This window comes from Crocodylus porosus, unplaced genomic scaffold, assembly GCF_001723895.1.
Source record: "Crocodylus porosus isolate Cpor-Errol unplaced genomic scaffold, CroPor_comp1, whole genome shotgun sequence".
Classification (NCBI taxonomy): Eukaryota; Metazoa; Chordata; order Crocodylia; family Crocodylidae; genus Crocodylus; species Crocodylus porosus.
Window position 1 is genome coordinate 55620960 of NW_017728943.1, and position 17104 is coordinate 55638063.

Genomic DNA, 17104 nt, shown 5'->3' on the forward strand with positions numbered 1-17104 from the left:
AGTCAACATTTACAATAATAGAAATAAAAGCACATTTTTTGTCAGTAACTTCTCTGTAAAATGAACTAGAGTTAATACTCTGAAATAAAACTGTCTCTGTATTTTGGAGTATTTTAGAAACACCATTAACTTTTAAATAAACTTTAAAACTTGCAAAAAAAATTCCTAGGGGTGGCATATTACTACTTGTTATTTGTATTATTTGTAAAATGGCCTATCTGTTTGTATTAGTTTAATTTTTAACTTGCCTTCAGTGGAATACTTGACCACAAAGTTACTAGTGTACCGTACTGTTCTGAGTAGAGAAGACAGAGTACAGAGGCACCAGTCCTCTAAATTAAGAAAAGTGGGCAGTAGCAACAGAGGAAAAAGCTGAAAAAAGGGAAGACCAGTGTAGAGAAAAAAGCTTGATCCAAAGTCCTTTGAAATCCATATCAGGCATAATATGGTTAGATGTTCACTTATAGGACTAAAGTCTTGGAAGCAGTACAGGTTTTCTATGCTACTTTTGCTACTACAGTAAAAGCATTGTTATCCAGCATAAGTGGGGTTAGGGGTGCCAGTTATCTAAAAATTCCAGTTATCTGAGACAGGAGCACAGTATGGCCACCCCTGCCAGGAGGAGCCTGGCCTGCTGCCCCAGCCCCAGCCCACAGAGGCAGCCCGCCTTGCCCTGTGCAGATCCCTTTCCCCTCCCCCTGCCCCTGCCCCTACAGACTTTGCCATTGGGGGGGAGGGGGCAGGCATGTGTGCACATGTGCATGTAGTCAGCCCCCTCCAAATTTTCTTTCTCTCTCCGCCATGCAGGTATCAACTAGAAGGGCTTGATGCGCATGCCGGATAGACTTGGCAAAGATTCTGGTTGCTAAAGTGAGGATTTGGATTGGGGGATATTGGAAATTCTGGTTAATATAGTATTCCGGTTAGTACAATGCTGGATAACAAAGCTTTTACTGTACTATTTTAATGGGTTAATGAAATTCTAATATTTTTTAAGTCACTTGTTTATTTAGTTTCATTAAGTGACTGAAATAAGATATTTCTAAGCTCATTAAGACCGCTCAGAGAGACATCACCAACATCTCCATCTCGGCCATGTGAATATCTAGCAAATCACTGGGAGAATGCAGTATCTTGGAAGTAAGGAGGAAAGGTAGAGAACATGCCTTGAGAAATGTCCTCTGTTCCATCTTAGCAGGCTCAGCAGGCAAGGGAGAGATTTTCCCACTGGGAAAGGCACAGCATGGATAAAGAATATGATTTTGAAAGAAAGAGACTTGGGGATCATCATTGACCACAAGATGAACATGAGCCTACAGTGTGATGCTGCAGCTAGTAAAGCGACCAAAACGCTGGCTTGCATCCATAGATGCTTCTCAAGCAAATCCGGGACGCTGTTCTCCCCTTGTACTCGGTCTTGGTGAGGCTGCAGCTGGAGTACTATGTCCATTTTTGGGCCCCACAATTCAAAAAGGATGTGGAGAAGTTTCAGAGAGTCCAGAGAAGAGCCACGCATATGATCAGAGGTCAGGAAATCAGATCTTACGACGACAGGCTGAGAGCCACGGGACTCTTTAGCCTGGAAAAGCACAGGCTCAGGGGTGATCTGATGGCCACCTATAAGTTTATCGGGGTGACAACCTGTATCTGGGGGAATAACGTTTGTTCACCAAAACACCCCAAAGGATGACTAGGTCGAAAGGTTATAAATTACTGCAAGACAGTTTCAGGTTGGACATAAGGAAGAATTTCTTTACTGTCCAAGCCCCCGAGGTCTGGACCAGCCTGCCATCAGAGGTAGTTCAAGCACCTACATTGAACACCTTCCAGAGGAAATTGGATGCTTATCTTGCTGGGATCCTATGACCCCAGCTGACTTCCTGCCCTTTGGGTGGGGAGCTGGACTCAATGATCTTCCGAGGTCCTTTTCAGCCCTAATGTCTATGAAATCTATGATGTAGAAGTCTGTCTATTAAAGGATAACATAGGAATGTTTGGATCAATCTCCAGTGAGGACAGAGGATAACAGTGCCAGCTTCCAGAAGTAAACGAGATCAAGAGTGCATTGGTGAACCTTGCGCTTGTAAAGAAAAGGGCTGGCCTGAAATGTTAACACATCAAGGTTTCCCCTTTTGTATCTTTTATACGTTCCCTTATTGAGAATGGGACAGAGTAAGGAAACGTGTAACCTAAGTCTGGGGGCAGAGGGTAGCCACATGTTACCACATATATGATGGGATCACTCTAAACCCACACTGGTCCCAATTTAAATTTTGGTATAGGAGGAGATGGAAGGGCATATATTACCCATGCCACAAGCAGATTAACAAAGTTGTACCCTGCTACTTGAAATCCATCCTTGGATCTGGTTTTCGTTGGTTTTCTATCTTGCAGTATTTTAATCCTTAGAAAGACATACCTTATCGTCTTGATTACGAAAATAATACAGTGTTTTTCCAACCAGAGTACACCACACTCTTTTGGAGTATCCATGTTTCACCTGGAATTACAATACATTTAAACACAGGTTATATCAGGGGTCTGCAACATTTTTGGCCAGAGTGACAAAAATACCCCAACTTCAACCTATGCCTCAACTTGGCATGCCAGAGACAGAGGGCAGGGGAGGTGTGAGAAGCCCAATCCTCACTTGCTGGTGGTGGGTCTACATATGCCTCTGGGTGGGGGAGGGGCTGGGTTGTGCTGCTGCAGCCCCTTCTCAGCCATGCACCCTGATGTGCATGCCGCTGCCACAGAGCCCAGCCAGAGCTCGGGAGCCCAGTTTAGCTATTTGCAGCCTCCCAGCTGCTTGCCACAGCTGTCCTGGGCTCTGGGCCACTGCTGCCACCGTGGAGCCTGGGCTGCTTTTAGCAGGGCTTGCAGCCTCTCCGCCTCCTGCTATGAGCAGCCCAGGCTCCGTGGCTGGCGGCAGCTGCCCAGAGCCTGGGCCAACTGTGGTGTGCTGAGGAAAATAGCCCCATGTGCCAACCCCTGAGCTAAATTTAATGTAAAATGTGAAGGAACTGGGTCCAAGCCATGAAGTTAATTTCTGTACTAATGATATGTAGTCAACAGTAATATCTGATTTTGATAAGTATATACTTACACTCCATAATCCCGCATATTACACAACATTTTTTGATATTTCAAAATAACTGTTTTCAGTGAGGATATTATAAAGGAGAGAACCCCATTGAAATAAATGTGGTTACTCACATGCTTAAATTAAGGCATGTTCTTCATGTACTGTATCAGCACCCTAATGAGGTTTAAGCAGAGAACTCAACATGTCTTCTGGGAAATCAAAAAGGAACTGGATATAAAATGGTTAAAGGAAAAAGCTTCCCAATATAGATGTTTATTGAAGAACAGAGAAGAAGGCAGTCCTTTCAGATTGTTTACATTGTGAGGGAGAGAAAGAAACCTGATACATGTCTACTTAAATTTATGACTGTATTGACTCTTATGCCTACAGCTCATGTACTCTTGAAATGTAATTTGGCATAAACATTTCATTTTGCGATCCCCTCAAACAACAGCACTCTTGCAACATCACATAGGGGTCAATGCCAATGCCGTAACCCAGAGAGATTCTAATGTACAAACACCACTTTTGTTAAAGGTCTAATTCTGCTTCCAGTGGAGAGAATTGAAGTTTTACCACTGATTTCAATGGAAGGAGAACTGGTTACCAGCTTTAGCTGAGCAGAGTTTTTTGTACAATTTTTGTTTTCTTTTTCAAATAGAATTAGTAAGCATAAATCTTTTGTTTAATAAAAAGGGAATGTAAATAGTCTGTCAGGGAAATAAAATGTCCCTACCTTTGTAAGTAATCCTTTCATGGTTGGTTTGACATCAGGCTGTATGAAAAGTGGGCTGGCAGCTTGTACTTTAAGAACATTCTGTAGGACTTTGATCCATTCTTCTAAGATATTTGGAGAATCAGCTGTCAGGTAGTAAGCTCGTTTTTTTGTGGTCAGCTGCATAGACAGAAAAAAACCCCTTGAATTCTTTAAATATTATACATTTCAACTCAACAGCTAAATACTTGCAAATGCAAAATGACTGCCAATTATTTTAAGAGTAGAACCATTTAAGGTCCATGGAAAGCAGGTAGCCCCATCGTTTGTAAGATCTAATCTGAATGAGTCGAGACGAGAAACAACATAAAATACATTTCATGTGACCAGCTTTAATTAAGCCTGATGGCATTTAAATTTGTGGTTTCAGAGACTGTTTGATGCAAAACTATTCCCTTACAATATGCAGATTAAAGTCCTATCTTTGAGTATTTAAAAAAAAAAATCAGCCCGTAGAGTCATTTCCTAATTTCCATGACTAAAACAATCCCTCAGCACCTGCAGATTAAGGGCACTCATTGTTTCTAAAAGGAGTCATGTCCAGTCTCCTGAATTCAGAGGAAGGGTTGCTCTTAGGGAATGAAGGGAGATGACCTTAAGACAAGCAAGCACCTGAACTGTTTGTTTTCCATCACCTCTTACAATATGGCTAGATGCACTTAATTCAATTTGTCCTTGGGGTTTTCGAATTACGTCACTCTGCATGAAAGAATGGAAAAATATGTATTTTAATTTATCATAGCAGTAAAATAATGTGCAGTGCATTTAAGGCTTGACCTTGCTAGTGCTGGATGCTTCCAACTTCTTGATTAGCACCCTCCACTCCCTCTGGAGTTGAGAGTACTCAGTATCTTCAAGGACTGTCCTTCACTATGAAATATATAATTTAATATATTCCAGTGAATACATTTATTTTCTCTCCAGCAATTCTAGATTTTCAATTTCAGAAGTCCAGTACTAACCAGCCACAGTTATATGTACTTACCGGAGATTTATAATACAGTAATTCACCACCTTTAAGCACAAACCACCGTCGTTTCCAGGTCTTTACTTTGCCACCCATTTTTAACAAATAGCCAGATTTTTCCAATGGCTCCTGGTTATTTGAAATAAAAAGATATGAACTGTAAAATATATAAGTGGTGTTTCCCAATTGAACTAGTGTGCATTTAAATAATAATTACAATTATTTGAATGTATATAGTATCTATTTTTTTTAGAAGCATTCGTACATGTGAAATAAATATTATCCCTGTTTTACAATTAAAGAAACTAAGGCACAGGAGGAGTAGAAAACTTGCTTAATGTAACACCAAGAACAAGGAACAGAACTCAGGACTCTTGACCCCTAATTTCCTGTCTTTTTACTGTTTGACAAAATTTCTATTAAAAATGGAAGTAAAGTTATGCAAACATTCTACATGTAACTTGTAACTCTCTCTCTCTCCATAGCCCTCCCTCCCTTTCTCATTTAAGCCCTAATATCTGAACCCAAATCTAGCAAAACATAACTCAGGGACTTGCACTATGAGAAAAGGGTCAGGGATTGAGGGACAGAGTAGATGCTGCCAATCATCCAATCTGCTTCAACATCCAGGTTACAACAGTCAAGGCAGGCCACAGGGAGGAGTACAGATACAGCCCATTACCCAACACTGTAGATTGCATCTTAACTGATCTGTTCACCACGGAGACCCACTAACTACTGTCCCCTACCCTATACCAAAAGCAGCTGGGACCCCCATCTCTGTACATCTTTTGTGTGCCCAGTACAGGACAGAATTCTATCTACTCTTCCATCTCCTGAATAGGATCTATGCTTTCACTTCTGTATGGCTAACCCAGTTGCTTTTAAACTGATCTGAAGGATTTCATATTTAACCAGACACTTCAAGTATTGACTACAAGTCTCTGATTTATTAGTCAGTAAAACTGCTAACTTAACGTGTCTTGACACATTAGTATTTGTAATGGGCACATGGTCTGTGTACATATCGAACTGAATACTGGGCCTTCGTTACATTATTTGCATAAGAAAAAAACACTATCATTATTTGCATGAACTTAGTACTCACATTTTTTCCATTATCACTAGATGAGGAACAGGTTTTAGGAAGTTTCTGCTCTGGCTCTGAATACTCTGTATCTGTTGAGTAGGCATCAGGAGGAATAGCATAGTCACTTTCTGAGGTCATGGAAGACAAAGACACACCTAAGTGAAAAGTAAAGAGTTGTAAATCTGCGCTTCTTTGTCACTGTATTTTAAACATGAGAAATGAGCGTAGGTACAGAGGAAATATCTGAGCTGGGGGTTTCTGAATAACAAAAATAGCAGCAGCAGTCAAAGAACAATCAAATATTTTCAGTGTAAATACCATGCAGTGTTAATAAATTGTTTGAAAGAACAGTAACACCAAAATACTATTTTAGGAAAATAAAAATGTTCCTGGCATGTAAAAAATGCAGGAACAATATTCTTCCCATTTTCAAGGTGGAGAAAACTGAGCACAGGTAAGGTGTGGAATTTGCCTTTGACAGATTGTGGGGCAGTAGTTGATACTGGTGAACTAGAAATTAACTTCAGCTTAGCTTCTTCTCCTTGCATGGGTGTGTGAGAGAACCACTATAAATGTGAATGGATAGAATGGGGAAAACCCTGGGGAAAGTGGTGTCACACCTCATAGTCACAGAATAGGTCAAATCTTCTCAGTAGAGGAGTTGTTCTATTTTCTGACATTATTAAAACTATTTTGTGTTATAAACATGAAGAAAATAGTTTGAAGTAGTTTTTTCCTCTTGCTGAGTCATTCCACCTAATTACAAACCAAAATGTAAAACAAATCCATGGGAGAATAAGGAATAGAATCCAGAACTCCTGCCAACTGGCTTTGTGCTTTAACCAAAAAACCCCTCTTTTCCCTCAAATAACAGCCAGACACTCTAGTAATGCCTTAGAAATAAGGAACAGTTCTGGTAGTAACAAAAAGGAAGGTTGAGACAGCTGCCAATTTGCTTTAGCTTCAGCTTTGATATGTGAAAAGTAAAACAGTAATGCAGATGCATATTCAAGATGGCCATATTTTAAAAAGAGAGAAAACTACAGTGAAAAGTAGACAAATGCCTGGAAATCCAAATAATTCCAAAGTCAGTTTTTATATGTTCTGCTTACCTCGTTTCAATGCCCTGGGACTACCTGGACCACTTCTACTTCGAGAGTCAGATTCAGAAGTCCGTGAACTGGATCGGGAGCTGTCTTCTTCCTCAGATCCTGAAGAATCATCTATGAATGGGCTGTTGCTTATCTGAGTTGCCTTCTACAAAAATTAACACAATATTCTTTGAAAACTTCTATAAAAATACACCAATTTATTTAACTGCTTTTTAAAAGATTCTACTTCTGCAGAAGGTATCACAGATGTCTACCATTGTAAATATTTAATCGCAATAGTCAAAACAAGGTAAAATCAAACAAGCACTCTACAAAGTCTAAATACATTATAAACAGCAAAGGAAAGTATAAAAACTAACATTATTTGTGCTATTACTGTTGCTAGAAAAACTAGACATCAAAAAAAACCAACAGATACTTAAACTGAAACTTAAACATAACGAAACTTTTACACTGTGACCCACTACCTGGAGCTCCCTGGACCAACAAGAGAACGTATGCGTATGGAGGAAGGCTATATTTCACTTAAAAATAAATGCAATAAGGCGTGATATAGCAGTTGTCTTTGGTTTCCAGATGCTGGCTGGAAAACGTGGGTGTCTATATCTGCTCTATGCCACTCTCAGTGCTGCTGCCAAAAATAAAACTGGGTCCCCATGCTCCAAAACAGGAAGTATGGCAATGAAGATATTCAGGGACACCATCTACTACTGCTCTTGAACTCTCAGGGGACAGAGATTTTGAAAGCAGTGACTGGGGAAGGGGGCACCTGGAAGTGTCACTCCCATACAGAATATAAGCACAAAGTAGTACTGCTTTTGCCTGATGCATGTATGTCAGCTTGCTGTGTGGAAGAAGGCATTTAATCAGCTAGAAAATGTGGCCAAATATTGGGGAAATAGCAAGCTTTGTTCTCAGGAAATAAGTAGTAATGTTTGATAACATTCAGTAAGGGGAGAATCGCACCAGGTTATGAAGTGCCACTGAAGCCTCTCCACATACGCTGTTGTAGCTTTTCATGACAGCTATGGGTTCCACTTTTGGCTCCAATTTATCTCTGATTTACATGATGCATTTTAGCAACCCACTCTGAGGAAATGTAGACAATACCAGTGTAAAAAATTCCAAACGCCATGTATGCTACAGGAGACCTCCACTGTATGTTCTCTGTGCCCAACAGCAGAGCTCTACTGCTTCTGCTGCATTAGGGCTCACCGCTGATCTTACACGGTCCCCCCCATAAAGGGCAACAGAGCATTAATAACCTCCCCCTATTTCTGTTACACCTTTTCAGTTTGAAAGCATAGGTGTTTTCAAATCGCAAAAAGTTACCAGGAAAGAAGCTATGTTGTAACTGATCACTGCAAATATCTAGAAATAAATAACTTCAACATTGACAAAAACCTCTGTTCTAGACCTAAACTTATAATTGCTGCAATATATACCATACAGTCCTTCTAAAACAGTGGTGGGCAAAATGGCAGATCCTGCCAGCAGCCAGACTTGCTTTTCCAGCAGCCCCTGCCAGCTGGGAATTAGTATCTATAATTATAGACTAATTATAGTCACTGTGGCCGGTTTCTATGGAGACCCCCAGGAGCAGTGGTGCAGTGACATTGCAAGGCTAGGGTTTCTGCTAGACACTGGCCCAAGCAGTGCTGCTCTGCTACCGGGGCTGGGACCTTACAGTGATGACAGCATGGTTTGGAGCCAGGGCAGAGCTGCAATCCATTACCTGGACACCCCTGCCTGGGAATGTGGGCAGCAGATCACAGCTCAGCCCTGACTCCGGACCATGCTGTCACTACCGTGATGTCCCAACCCTGAAGCAGCTCCCCACCCAGGTACACACCCTGGCAGTGCTGCTGGGGCTGGTCTCCATGGAAACCCTCACTCCATGCTGTCATGGCCCTGCTTCCATGGAAACCAGCTGCAGCAATTCAGGCAGGGGCTGCTGGGAAATGGAGTCTACCATGGGCCAGACTTCATCCATTCCTGTGCTAAAATAATGAACAAGCTTTGAGGAACAAAGAAAACAGCAAGGGTCCCAACAAGCATAGATATAGGCCTGTAACACTTTATAAGCATCAACAATTTTCCAGACATCTGACTGTTCTGTTACTTGTGGGCGTTTTTATGGTCCCTGAACATTACCATGCCAAATAAGTTAATCGCAAATGCGAAGTTCTTGAATATGGAACCAAATAGTACAGTTTTTTTTATATTACTTTATTTCAAACAACAATAAAATTACCCCTTTCAGAGTTGTGTAGACTGGTGTGGTCATATTCTTGTATATCAGAGAAGTGTATAATCCTGATATAGAATATGAAGTTATTGAAGCAGCACCTGAAATACATAGCATAAAATAAATGTATTTAAAATTATCCCTCCAAAAGCACTACGGTATATTTTGATGTCACTTACACCATGTTCACACCAGTGAAACCTATTGCACTATGGTTGAGTTATCATTGATATGGGTATGAGATTTACACTTGTGAGATGTGCAGTGGGATAGTACAGTGCTGCCCAACCCTTTTTTCTCCATCAGCTGGATCTGATTAATGAATCCTAATCCAGCCACATGGAGTGAGGGGGCATGACCTGGTCCTGATCTAGCCATGTGGGGGAAGGGGTTGTGGCCTGCTGGTCCTGATCTGGCCAAGCAGGGTGGGAGGGGACATGTTCAGGCCTGATCTGGCTCTGCAGAGGAAAGGGAGTGTGGCCCATCTCTGTTGTCCCTCTCCTCCCACCCCTGGGCTGTGCAGAGGAGTGGGGAGTGGTCTGGCCCTGATTTTGCTGTGTGGATGAAGGGGTATGGTCTGGTCCTGATCTGGCTGCACTGGACCTGGGAATTTGGCAGGATGGGACAGGTGGCAGTGTTACTGCTACATTTCCTGATCCATGGGGAGCCCTGTGGGCCAGATGGCATGGCTCTCTGGGGCAAAACTGGCTGTGGGCTGGGGGTTAAGTGCCTTTGGTACAGTGAAATATAAGTATATCATAAATGGGACCACAATTAACAAAAAATGTAAGTACACAGGGGCGTAACAGTGTAGCTCTCTGCTCTGGGTAGCAGTGGCACATAGGGCAACACCAGCTATTGTGTGACTGGCAGTAGCTATTTCTGCACCCCTCTCTTCTACCTCAAATCAGTACCTAGGGCTGCTGCCCGGGTTACCACTCCCCACTAGTTACTCTACTGCAAGTACATCCTTTGCTGTCTGATTATAGAATCTTCAACAAGAACAGCAAAGAAAATTACAATGAATGAAATACACAAGCAGTACTTAAGAGGCAGAGTAGTAAACATAATGGAAAGATTAAATCTGATTGACTAATTTTGAAGAACTCCCCTTTAAATACTCAGAGGCAGATTTGAAGGGGCATGGGACATTGGGTTCCTTATTGCAGTTATAATAAATAAAGGATTTAGGATATAATAAATACCTGAGTAACTTACTTTTGTTAAAAGCTTCGACATTGAAAGCTTCAGACATTCGCAAACCTGACTTGGCTACGGCATAGATTCTGCTTTCCTAACAGAAAATCAGGGATGTGTTATTGATGGAATTAGGACGTTACATCTATTTCCAGGGTTATCCCTGGGTGGGGTGGGAGCAAATTGGGGCAACTGCCTTGGGCCTCATGAACAGCACCGTACAGGCCCCACGGCAGCCACCATGCACCAACAGCTCAGCCGTGACTGCTGCACACCGCTGGCTCTGTGCTCCAGCATTCCCCCCCAACCCCAATGCATGGCTCTGTCTATTTCTTCATCATTCCTTTCCCCCTTTACCCTTGTTAGTACAAGTATATGATGTAACACTCTTAACAGTTGTGACTGAAATGCAATTTTGTTTTTTGTTACATTTACCACATGAGTAATCTATTTCAACCTTTTTTGCTATAATGCTTGTCCTGTGCAAGAAAATCTTTGTTTTTAATACTGGGGCCAGTTCTCAAATCCTTTTCTAGGGTCAGGAAAAACTGGGGAAAGATATTCTAAAATGGAAGACTAGATATTAACTATGAAATTACACAGTAACTCCTCACCAAAAATCAAATCACACTCCAATCATGGTAGCAAAAACCAACAAAAAAAAATTCACACTGAAGAATTGCTAAGGCAACATTAACATATATTTTATCTCTGAAGAAGTCCCAGAACACCAGATATTGCAGGTCTCTGAAATTAGTGAATCTTTACAGGGCACACAGGATCAGATTTTCAATGTTGTTTTTTTTAGACACAATTAATTATGGACTCTACTTTTTGGGTATTTAAATACTAAACTATACCCACAAATGAGAGAGGTAGATACTTTCATGGTGAGATCAGCATTTGCCATTATTTGATCATGCCAAAAATAAATAACCAAGTTGTGACCTTTTAAAAGAAGAAAAGCAATTGAAAATTTTGGAAGAGTTGGACCTAACAATTCACTGGAAATGAAAGACTTCATTCTCAGGCTGGAAGGAGCTGGTCCAAGAACTAAATCATTTTAAATGGCTAAGTGGCAAACAAAACTATAAGTTTTAAAATCCAACCCTTTGTTAAACCTAAGCTTTGCATACCAAATCTCTTATTTGAAACACAAGATACTAAAAAAAGCCCCTCATTGGAAGTGTGAGACTACACCCCCCCGCCTTGGAAGTATGATACTACTAAAGAATTCTTTTGAACAACCAAGATCACTGGCTTTTTATACCAATCTATAATTATAGTTATTTAATTCACAAATTGTTCACCTAAGTATTGCCTATCTGTAAGACTTGGAACCAGGGCCTCCGGGTTATATTTCTGTCATTAAAAAAAGAGGTAACATGATTACCAAACAATGTATACATATCTAAATAACTGCAAATTAATCATGACTTTTTAAAAAATTGGTTTTGTTTACAAAAAAGGTCACATTTTTCCAAATGCTGTTAATATGACGTTTTCAAAACAAAGAGCTGATTAGCTTATAATTCTGGTAATGACTATTGAATGTATGCCTTTTAAATATTTTGATGATATGATATATTTATGATTTTTCTACATAAGCAAGTAGAGAGGGTGTTAAGATTGGGCTCACTTTTTGAGTCAGAACTGTCATCTAGTGGTAACATATACCCACAAAAGATATAAGGAATGAGAAAGTAGAAGAGAGAGAAGAAAAGTGAAAAGCAATAAAATGTTTTAAATCAACAGAAGAAAACATGTGCAACTATTTACCCAGGAAGGAAATCGATGCAGTGGAGGAGTTGGAGGTTTGTTGCTACCTCCCTTCTTTGTTGTTTCACAAGGTTCTTGGTCTTCTGCACTCTCTATCTCAACAGAGTCATAAGTAAACACTTCTTCACCATAACCAACCTCCATTTTTTCTAAAACATCGGTACTTTCCCCATCTACCAGATCTATGTCTGTTTCCTGTGGTCTCCAGGGTCGTATCATGCTTATAGCATTCCTGTTTCTACCAAACATTCTATCAGAACTGAGCTGTGGCTGGCTTAAATGTTTTTTTGCCAGTGCTAAATTTATGCTAAATACATTGGGAGTCCGTAACGTTGGAGGTGGCAAATTGGTTGGAGAACCTGATTGTGGGACACTCTGGGAACCTGCTGAAGGTGTCAGAACAGAACGCTTAGGAGCTAGGGCAGGGGTTAAAATTGGGCTTGGTGTATTTGCCTCACTGGATGAAGATGAATAATCTAGTCTCTGAGATTGAAATTTCTTATTCAGTTCATCTGAAGAACTATCTTGGTCCTTCTTGTTACCCAAGAACTCTGGGTTTCTCTTTCCGACTGAATTGTTCTGACTTCTCCACGGAGATCCTTGCTGCCAAGGATATAGTTTTTTGTGCTCAGTCCTCTGAACTCCAAAACTCTCTTCTTCAAATAAAGAACTGCTGTCATCAGATGCTGTCAAATACATTTCACTCCCAACTCTGCTGTATCTTGTACTTTCTTCAGATGTGTGACTTGAAAGGGTCGATGCACACCTGGATTTTGGTCTTTCATTGCCCCCTTCATCCTCATCTGAGCTCCAATCACTTCCTGTAATGCAGGAGTTCTTTGATATACTGCTATCAATATCTTTTGATGAATAGCTTGTTCTTACATTCTTATTTTGTTCTGATTCACAGGAGCTTTGTTGCAATGATTTTTGACATTTATTATTCTCATGTGGACCAGCAAAGTTTATTTCCTGAATTTCTTTCTCTAGAAAAGAAATACAAGAATGTAACAAATTTACATTTAATAAAGTTAGCTGCTAAAGCACATTTTAAGGAGACCTGCAAATAAGAGTCTTAAATTAAGTCATTTAATTTATAAATAAAAAACCTTAAGGAAATAATTACACATATTTTTGAAATTCAAAAAGCATACTGTTGAATATAAAATTGAATAAAAATAGCAATGGTATCTACCAAGGACCTGTAACAGATACCATCTAACATTCAGTGGTATAGCCAGAAACTTAGAAATTAACTTAAAAAAAGCAAGATTCCCCCTCCCTCCCCCTTACACACACACACTAAAAAGGACATATGAATTTTAATGCATCAATAAATCTTAGGAAGATTATTATAAAAATTTGTAAAATGCTTCCCTATTTTTGTTAGCTGTATCTATATATTAAAACATAACTTGTTAGAGTTATTGACTGTAAGGACTGTTGTCTAGTTGCTAGAACAAGAGACTGGAATTCACGAAACCTATAATTTATGTACAGACACACACAGGAAAGTTCATATGAATTAGTGCAAAGTGTGAATTTAAAACGGTTTATTTAATTTAGAAGTGAAGTAACCTCAACTGAGTTAAGACTAATTTAATTCTAAATAAACAAATCTGAAAAGAGATTTAATTCAGTTTAACTGATCCGCTTAAAAAAATCAGTTCAAATTAACTTTCCCAAGAGTAATATATACTTTGGAAATTAATTTTGAGAATGCTTAGATGATGGGCTCTATACAAATATTATTTGATTTAGCTGCTCATTTCCTATCAAAATTCAAAGTTCTACGTTAATTAAATAAATTAGCAACTACTTTAATTAAAATTAATTTAAGTAATTATCAATTAATAGATAAAAACTACAACATGGTAAAAGAGTTTTAAGATTTTAAATATGGAAAAAGAAGCAGAAGTAACAATCCTGTTTGCAGTGTCACAACTTCCTTCTTAAATTACTGGAAGTAGCTCCAGGGTGGCAATAAACTACATTAGGTCTAAGTCTGTCATAATATATCCATACCAATATGCTGGCAAAAAAATAAGACAATTTGACACTTTGGAGTGGGCTGGAATGGAGTCAACACATTGTAAGTGGGGTGGCCACTTACCCATCCCAACTGTACAGGATTTCCCCTTGAAGAGGGAGAGAAGGGGGAGGGAAATCACCAGCCCCCTTGGCCAATCAGCAGTGAGAAGTGGGGCCGCCACCTCCTTGACCAATCAGCAGCAAGGTCTGGGGACAGTGGGTCCCTTGGCCAATCAGCAGCAAGAGGCAGGGCCACCTCTTTCCCTGGCTGTGTACCACCTTACATCTAGGAACAGCCAACAGAATTGCGAGGACAAATGATTGACATGTATTTCCACAAATGAACTGAAAACAGGACTTTTTGTGGTCTGTTCTTCATTTAGAAACAAACAGGGGACAATGGGTTTAAAAAGTGGAGAGTCCAGTATAAAATAGGGCCAGTGGCCACCCTAATTGTAGCCTGTTTCTTCTTGTGTGCAAGAAGTGATGGTGAAGCACGTAGGAATGAGGGATTATTTTATGCTTCCTTCTACTCTTCTGTATTGGCATTCAGGATGCCACATGATTCTGTGCATCTTAATAATAATTTATTTACCTGGCAGATCTAGATGTTGAAATTGGCATTTGGATACCCATACTATAATACAGGAATTATAGGAGAAAAGGAAAGGCAGTATCACAAAATGAATATTTAAATGAATTATGCATCCGAAGTTAGAGGTTCTTCTGTAACTGGTAATTACTATGCTTACACGTTAAGAAAATCTTCTGAAGATCCAAGCCAAACAGTTCATTTGAATAGGACTTATTATCCCTGTGATCCAGCCTAACCTAAAACTTCATGCTTAGGGGATTCTCTTGGGAGGAGGGAGATAGGGATATGAAATTCCTTAGGCTGAATGGGGCTTAGAAGCCACATCCATCCACCTCTCTGGCAAGTACTGATCCCATTTGCAGGTATCAAATTTAGGCACGAATAGCCTAAATTCACCACTTTTAATGTGCATTAAGGGCATACATGTTTAGAAGTACACCCTAAATGCGCATTCATAGATGTTAGGGTCAGAAGGGACAGTAGGTCACTGAGTCTGACCTCCTGCCCTGGGCAGAAAAGAGCACTGGGGACCCCAGCCAGGTGCTTGTCCAGTCTCCTCTTGAAGACCCCTAACGTAGGGGGGAGCACCACCTCCCTTGGAAGCCCATTCCAGATTCTGGCAACCCTTTCTGTGTAGTTCTTTTTACTGTCCAACCTAAATATGCTCTGTATCAATTTGTGGCCATTGTTCCTAGTTACTCCAGGGGGTGTGCTAGTAAATAGAGCATCTCCTATTCCATGCTGCCCTCCCCTGATTTAATTTATATAAGATGCCACAAGATCACCTCTCAGCCTTCCCTTGCGAAGGCTGAAGAGGTCCAGGTACCTCAGTCTCTTCTCATAGGGTCTTGCCTGCAGGCCTCTGACTGTATGAGTGACCTCCGCATCCCTCTTACCTTAAGGCTAATGTGCATTAAAGCGTCACATGTAGATGCACCCATTGTGAAGCTGAGCCTTTGTTAAAAAAATTAATATAATCAAATTTTAAATCAATATCAATTTTAAAAACACAATATAAAAGACAGATATTTCTTTCAGCTTAGCTAGCAGCTCTGAGTTTCCCCCTCACTGCTAAGAGAGAATAATTTTACACAGTGGCATACATTTAGGTAATCTGAGCAAGGACCAAAGAAAACTTGCTACGTACATCAAAATATTGTAAGTGATATGCCACTCCTGCACAGCAAGGTGTATAGCTATTTTAAAGAGAGCGAGATGTGTGTGAAACAGAACAAATACTGGTAGTGCTTTGCTTTCTGAAGAATGCTGGTCATGGATAAAACTATTTACAGCAGTTTTATTTTTTAAAGGGTTTCAGAATAGAATTATACAGGCAATTAAATACCTAGGATGTTATGGTCTTCACTGAATTCTGATTCTTTGGTTGATGCTTTCCTTATTTCTTGCTGAGGACTTTTTGCTCTGTTTAAAAAGCAGCCAAAAGTCACACTGCTCAGGTGTTGACCTTCACCAGGCTTTTGGGCTGAAGAAGCAGATTTCTTTCCCAAAACTTCTGCAAAGTAGTAATTTAGAAATCCAGGGTTAATAAGCCATGACAGCATATGCCAATAGGTTTTACAGTCTTAGTTGAGGATAATTATATTTTTAAAAGAAGCAATAAAACAAATTATTTTGTTATTAGATATAAAACTTGCCTGAATCTCTCCTCATAAAAAAACTCCCAAACCTAAAGTTCTACCCAGGAAATCTAGACATATCCTTGTCAAAAGAGGGGGAAAAGTGCAAAAAGCTAACTGACTTTATTGCTTTTAAAGATATAGTATATTCATTTTGGTAACGATAGAGAGATTATATATAGTCACAGAAATTTAAAATTCTATATGTAAATTCAGGTTAATATGATAAAGCCAGACTAATTTTAAGAGGCAAGAATTTTTGGGGGGTAACATCTTTCATTGGACCAGCTGCATTGTTGGAATAAAGGCAGGCATGTTTTCACATGTAAGGCATTTTTCAGGAAAAAGATCACCCCCAAAAATCGTTGTCTTCTGCATAACTCCTGGTTCATCATGGCTACTAGATCATTCTAGCACTACTATTAACTTTAAATGCATCAGGCTTCAAATGGGCCCCATTATTTCTTCAGACTTTTAAAAAACCACCTTATGGTGACCCTGGGAATTACAGACCATTAAGCCTTACATCTGTACTGGGTAAATAATTTGAAACAGTAATTAAACCAAAGCACCTAGCCGATCATACTT

The 17104-nt window shown here is 39.9% G+C and overlaps 1 protein-coding gene across 3 annotated transcripts in view; it reads right to left on the reverse strand.

Moving 5' to 3' along the window:
• Window positions 1-17104, reverse strand: part of PLEKHH2 (pleckstrin homology, MyTH4 and FERM domain containing H2) — a 95329-nt gene that overhangs the window by 42342 nt on the left and 35883 nt on the right. For all 3 annotated transcript variants that reach the window (XM_019549389.1, XM_019549388.1, XM_019549387.1), the window contains 10 exons: window positions 16225-16392; window positions 12254-13239; window positions 10496-10571; window positions 9284-9378; window positions 7030-7174; window positions 5936-6072; window positions 4846-4956; window positions 4473-4559; window positions 3822-3980; window positions 2420-2500 (listed from right to left, as the gene is read on the reverse strand). In XM_019549389.1, the coding sequence (XP_019404934.1) occupies window positions 2420-2500; window positions 3822-3980; window positions 4473-4559; window positions 4846-4956; window positions 5936-6072; window positions 7030-7174; window positions 9284-9378; window positions 10496-10571; window positions 12254-13239; window positions 16225-16392 (2045 nt within the window). The remainder of the gene's footprint in view (window positions 1-2419; window positions 2501-3821; window positions 3981-4472; window positions 4560-4845; window positions 4957-5935; window positions 6073-7029; window positions 7175-9283; window positions 9379-10495; window positions 10572-12253; window positions 13240-16224; window positions 16393-17104) is intronic.